At 44.7% G+C, this 6,068-nt stretch overlaps 1 protein-coding gene across 1 annotated transcript; it reads left to right on the plus strand.

The window, feature by feature from the left end:
- The first annotated feature begins 729 nt into the window (after positions 1-729).
- LOC123106086 (uncharacterized) lies at positions 730-5,692 on the plus strand. Its single transcript, XM_044528292.1, has 5 exons — positions 730-1,182; positions 1,322-1,462; positions 1,737-1,868; positions 1,963-2,281; positions 3,853-5,692. The coding sequence occupies exons 2-5, from the start codon at positions 1,346-1,348 to the stop codon at positions 5,259-5,261; spliced, it is 1,977 nt and encodes a 658-aa protein (XP_044384227.1). The 5' UTR covers positions 730-1,182; positions 1,322-1,345; the 3' UTR covers positions 5,262-5,692.
- Positions 5,693-6,068: the final 376 nt, after the last annotated feature.

A 6,068-nucleotide genomic window follows, 5' to 3' on the forward strand; every position in this document is an offset into this window, starting at 1 on the left:
TCTAGACATTTTAAATGACTACTACATACGGATGTATGTAGACATATTTTATAATGTAGATTCACTCATTTTGCTCCGTATGTGGTCACTTGTTGAAATGCCTAGAAAGACAAATATTTAGGAACAGAGGGAGTAGTAAGTAATCAGTTGTTAGTCGTTGGCTTATTAAGCCGGTGGCTAGGTGTGATTATTTAGCATGCAAATTGCAATGAGGCCGACAGGGATCCATCCCCTGCCCCCTTCCACAGTTGGCACGCAGGCCAACAAGCAACACACACAAAGATCATCTCATCAGCATCGCACACCCACACGAGACACTACTTTATTCATTCATTATTCAATCCATCCAGACGTCCACACACAGACTGTCCCTGCCCTGGGTCGGGGACGGCCAAGCCCAAGATATTTTATCATCTCTCGTTGATCCTAGTACCAAGGATTTTTATTTTAACCCAGAACAAAAACCGGTTCAACAGTCAACATTCAGCACCTAATTTCTGCAGAAAAATTCACAGCCAGTTGAAATGCCATATTTCCAAAACTCAGAGCTCACGGTGGGAGCATAATTGACGGGCTCTGTAGCAGCAGCAGCAGTACCAAATGGAAGTGCAGGGATCCGAATTCACAGCAGCGGCAGCAGCAGTAGTTCCAAAGACCCGAGCTTTTGGAGGAGAAAAGGAAACAGTGCAGGGGTCCAATATCAGCACTCACTCTACCAGTAAAAAAATACCCCTCCCTACTCCAAAAGAGAGAGCAGCGGCAGCAGAGAAGCAGAGAGGAGAAAAGCAGGAGAGAGAGGAGTAGCTGACACTACAGCTGAGACGGGACAGCGGCACCCAGAGCAACCACAGCTCCCCTCCCTCCCCTCCCTCTATCCCGTGGAAGGAGACCCAGATCGGCTCGGCTCCTCGCTCGCTCGCTGTCCGGCGGTAAAAAGGAGCAGGGGGCAGATTCATCGCAGACAGGTAGGGGAGCGGAGAAAGAAAACAACTCGGCGCAACAGCGACGGCCGAGATGTGGTGAAAGAGAGAGCTGCCTCCCTCCCTCCCTGCCTGCCTGGGGAAAGAAAGAGAGTAGAGAGAGGAAAAACATCACAAGAAAAGCATGCAGAAAGGAGGAGGAGGCCAGTAGCTAGCTAGCTTCCTCCCCTGCATCGGCCGCCAATTGTTTTCCCTCGCCGAGGTAAGTAAAATCTTGGCCGATGTTTTCTTGTTTTAATCCGTTGTTTATTTAGTATATTTGGTTGCCTTTCCTCCTGCCGGTCGATTTGTTTGTTTGATCTCAATTAGCTTCTCTGTTGCTTGCTTGTTGTTGGGTACAGTCCAGTCCAGGGAGGGGGCAGATCATGGCCGCCGTCATGGATTTGGATCTCAACTGCGCGCCGCCGTCGCCGGAGCCCGCGCCCCAGGACCACCGCCTCGGCCACGCAATGCTCCGCCAAGAACACGCCTACCGCCACCAGGTGCCTTCCCCTGCTTACCTACTTGCTCCCCGCAAAAATCTCTTCTTTCCTCACCAGCCAGCCCGTGTAAATCACGATTAAAAAATACTACTAAAATAGTGATCTAAATGCTCTTATATTAGTTTACGGAGGGAGTAAATAATACAGCCACGAATAAAAGTCAATTATTTTCGCAATTTCTTCGGCAGATTGGATAGATGTAAAGCTAATTTGGTTGTTGTACTGTTAAATATTTCCCTTGCTCATGTGGTTGCATCTGATTTGGTGTTTGTAGGTCGAGGACCTGCATAGGCTGTATTGGGCGCACAGGAATCTCAGGCCTGATGTGCCCTTCTGGGAGCAATCCCATGATGTCCTCTATCCCACCCATTCCATGCCCATGGCTACTTCCTCCCAATCCCACATGGTGAGCTATGCTATTCAGGCCAAACAGGAATTACCTAAACTTTCCCCAAATTCATGCTGCTAAATCAACAAGTCTCTCTGCTTTGCTGCCACAGATTGATCCGGATCTGCTGGGTGCTTCTTCTCATGAGCTACGAGGCAAGCAGGCCATTTGGTGTGGCAATGGGGTTGCAGGGAATTTGGGCGCCGAGGGTTCTTCAGTCAGGAGGAAGCCTGATCATGGTGGTGGTGTGCAGGGGAGGTCTGGTTACCGTCGCATGATCGATCTAGAGAAACCAGCGACATCAGAGGACGACGATGATGATGTGGAGATCTTATCTCCTGCTCGGTTCAGTGACTATGCCAAGCGCAATGCTGGGTTTGTGGATAATTCTCAGTGTTATCCAAGGGAGAATGCTGCCCATGTTCGTTTCGGTGAGTTCAAGAGCATTCCTCCCTGCCCTGCCCTGCCTAGTTATGTTAATATAACTATCATTGTCTACTTTGGTAGAGTAAAACTGTTTTGTCAAGCAAAACTAAGAAATGCAGAGTCAAATGCCTTCCTAATAATAAGTTCGTTTGATAGAAATAGAATGGTCCTTCACATTAGAACTTAGATTGTTATTATAAAATGAATCTGTGAGTAATGAATCTTGATTAATACATGTAGGCTGCAGTTATGTGCTTTGGGTTCAAACTTGTGTCCTGCAAGGTTGCATTGTCAATAATGTTCACACCATGCCATTGTATTGTAGGCTAAATTATTCTCCATTCTTTCTATACATTCCCAACCATTTAAGTTTCATAGTAAAAGAACAGGATGGCCGGAAAATTCTATGTACCACTTACGTAATTGTGTGTTATGCTAGCTCCAGTTTTTTACAGTATAGCTTTTACGTATAGCTGTAATTTGTGCCTGCAAGCTTGAATCTTCTAGTCTTGTTGTGCTGAAACATCCATTTAGCTTATTATTTGTGCCTGCAAGCTTGAATCTTCTAGTCTTGGTTTGCTGAAACATCCATTTAGCTTAGTTCGAAGAAAACATCCATTTAGCTTATTTATAGGAAAAACACCCATTTAGCTTCAACGGAATGCGTACTCTTGTTGTAATTCTCTAGACTCTTACAAAATAACCTCTAGTCAGTTGCAAGCCTGGATCTCTCTTTCAGTTTGTTTAATCAGTTGCAAGCCTGGATCTCTCTTTCAGTTGGTTTCTCTGGGCAACAGTTCATTTGTTTATCTTGATGATACATGAACATGAAAGGCTTCTTTGATTTATTTATTTTTTCCTGTCTTTACGTGAGTTCCTTTATCCATTGTTTGTAATACAAGAGTCTAAGAGACACAGTATTATTACTAATTACACTTTAATGATCGCTCATTTAATAACTAATGCTTGACAGTACTAAGAGATTGTAAGTTGGCCAAGTTTATCTGCTATCAGACCAGATGGTGTGTTGCCTGTATTTCATCTTTTTTGTCAATGGCAACACATTAAAGTATTAATCGAGTCTATATGCGCAAAACATACACTATAATGTTCTTTGATTGGTAAAGAATTTCGTGACTTACGGAATTTAAAAGTGCAAGCGATTTGATAAGGGATGTTAGATTGCATCCTCTGCATTTTGATCATTGTTTACCTAATCATTACCTCTACCAATTTGTGTTCATTTCAATTAGAATAGCATAAATGTTCCATGTTCCATCAGCAACATAATTTCCCTGGCTAAATATGTAATTTTTTAGGAGTAATATTCCATTCAGACTGGAAGAAAACTAACCCATTGAGTAGAACATATCATAATGTTCTTGTATATCATTCTAACTAGATGTGTTCCCAGCTTTCTGTATGACTGCAGTTAGTGTAGTGCTTATAGTTTAGTGAATGTCTTGTCTTGTGCATACATCTTGGACTGCATGTTATTCATTGGTTTCTGTAACTCCAGTGGAAAAGTGTGAGATTCTGTTGGGGTATTTGCCTGACTCTGTTTATCACCTTTCAGGTTCAACTGGATCTAGTGATACCCCAGACAGTCATTCGCCAGTCAAAGCAAAGGCTACCGCATCTGGACGCATGCTTATCGACCTGAATATAGCTCAAGAAGATGATTTAAATGTTTGCCCTGATTCTTCCAAAAACGTGTTCGGTTCTCTTTTGGCTAGTTCAAGAACAATGCAATCAGGAGAAGGTTGCAGCAACTCCAGCAAAGCATTCCACATTGGGGGTGAATCTAGCATTGGATCCTCAAAAGGGTCTTCGATCACAGTTGCGGCATCAATGTCGGCCCCAGACAGCACAAGGGAAGTGATGGCCAGAGGTATTTGTGACCCACAGAGCAGTTCTAAGCCTTTCCGCGTGGAAGCTTCAAATCATGACGTGCGTCTCAGAGGAAATATCCAGCATCAACATACACTAGATAATGTCTCTGGAATGAGTTCTCAGGCCTCTATGGAAATTCCGCGCGAAGAGATATCAGTTAGGGCGAGCGGTCGACATTCTTCTTCTTCTTCAGATTTACAAAAAACAGCACAAACAGCTGTGTATAGGGAATGCCAAGAGGAGAGTCTAGCAGTAATCTGTGATGATGAAATGGAGGGTTTTGACTTGAATGTGTCAGTTGGAAGCATCGAGCTCCCATCGATGATGGATAGCAGTCCCAGAGAGAAACATGCAAGTAGTGATGGTGTTGACAAACTTCTAAGTCATTACTTTACTGCGGATAAGGTCCAGGAAAACATTTCTTCCCTTGAATGTCCAACTATCATAGACCAACAACAAATGGCTGAGAGTATGGACGGTAAGAGCGTACAGTCGCCAGACTCCGGAGTTGCAACAAACAGATCGATGTCGATTCCAGAAACTCCTCAAGGTCGTGACTACGCTTGTCCAAGATTGAGACCATCAAGTAACGGAGAATCAAATTCTATGAACGCGCCCATCACATATCAAGTTGTGACAGAAGATGAGTTACTAGCGTCCACAGCAGCTCAGACACTCGTTTCCTTATTCACGGATAGCGCTGCATGGATCACAGACAGCCATTGCAGCAACAACCAGGCAGATGCTCAGGATGGAGGCGATGAACCGCATGTTTCGCTGGACTCTTTCGAGGAAGGCGTGATGAACCTAGAGGCTCTGAGAGACGATGGGGATTCAGTCGCCGTGAGAGCGCCGGACAAGGACGGGCCTTCGTGTGGGATCAAGCTGAGGAGAGGGAGGGGAATGAGAGACTTCCAGAGAGAGATATTGCCCGGGCTGGTCTCCCTCGCGAGGCACGAGATATGCGATGACTTGCATGCTATAGGGTATGAGATCAGGAAGACTAGGCAGAGAAGGGCGCCCAGGGACAAGTACGGCCCGTCGACCCGGTCAAGGCTGCCTCGGCGTTGCTCGAATGCATGGAACTACTGAGAGTTTTTTCATACCGAAGCACCAGCGAAGCGCAATGCCGACGAAGGAAATGTGGGGGAGTAGGAGTTGTGAGGGTAATTCTGGCCAGCTCTGTGAATATCGCCGTGTATGAATTATGAAGCCGGTCTGCTGCTAGCGCCATCGTTCGGTTGGAGAATTCCTTTTGTCGGTTAATCTACAAAAAAGCTTGGTGATAATGCCGGAGGGGTGGTAGGTTGCGCCTTTTATTAGTAGCTCCAGATTTATATTTAGCAAGTGAAGTGATGATGGTAAAGCTCGACAATTTTTTTGTTTCTGTAACCTGGAAGAATCATTTGGATGAATGGCCCCATAGAACAAGGCTCCCTCCCTGTGTGTACATTCTTTACTGTATCTGTTGGGTTACTTACCATGCTAGTTGACATACATACGGTGTACAGCCCTGTCCTGGATGGCTGGTGGTCCAAATACCTGCCCTGCCCTGTGCAAAAAACATCCAAATTTGGCACTTGTTTGCATACAAACTGGGCAGTTGTTTGCATCCAAATTGGGCAGGTTTGTTTAAAGTGACATCCCGCAAAAGCCATGAACTACCTGCTATCAGTTTGTAATGTAGCCAAGATTTATGATCACATAACGCCAGATAAACTTGCAATCATATTATTTTTTTCTAAAAAATTGTTGGCATAACTAAAGTGCACCAGTCAGCTAGTCTTTTTTTTAAGGATTGAAATACTAGAAATCTAACGTTGAATTTTAAGCATGCCGAATTGCACGTTTCTAATGTGTTCTGCTTGTTAAAGAAAACTGTCATCCTCGCGACTACAT

This window comes from Triticum aestivum, chromosome 5A (assembly GCF_018294505.1).
Source record: "Triticum aestivum cultivar Chinese Spring chromosome 5A, IWGSC CS RefSeq v2.1, whole genome shotgun sequence".
Classification (NCBI taxonomy): Eukaryota; Viridiplantae; Streptophyta; class Magnoliopsida; order Poales; family Poaceae; genus Triticum; species Triticum aestivum.

Excerpts from the sequence above, each read along its gene's own strand:
- LOC123106086 (XM_044528292.1), top strand. The coding sequence starts at position 1,346 with ATGGCCGCCGTCATGGATTTGGATCTCAACTGCGCGCCGCCGTCGCCG. Across the intron at positions 1,869-1,962 it reads CTTCCTCCCAATCCCACATG|ATTGATCCGGATCTGCTGGG; the intron begins GTGAGCTATGCT and ends TTGCTGCCACAG. Across the intron at positions 2,282-3,852 it reads TGCTGCCCATGTTCGTTTCG|GTTCAACTGGATCTAGTGAT; the intron begins GTGAGTTCAAGA and ends ATCACCTTTCAG.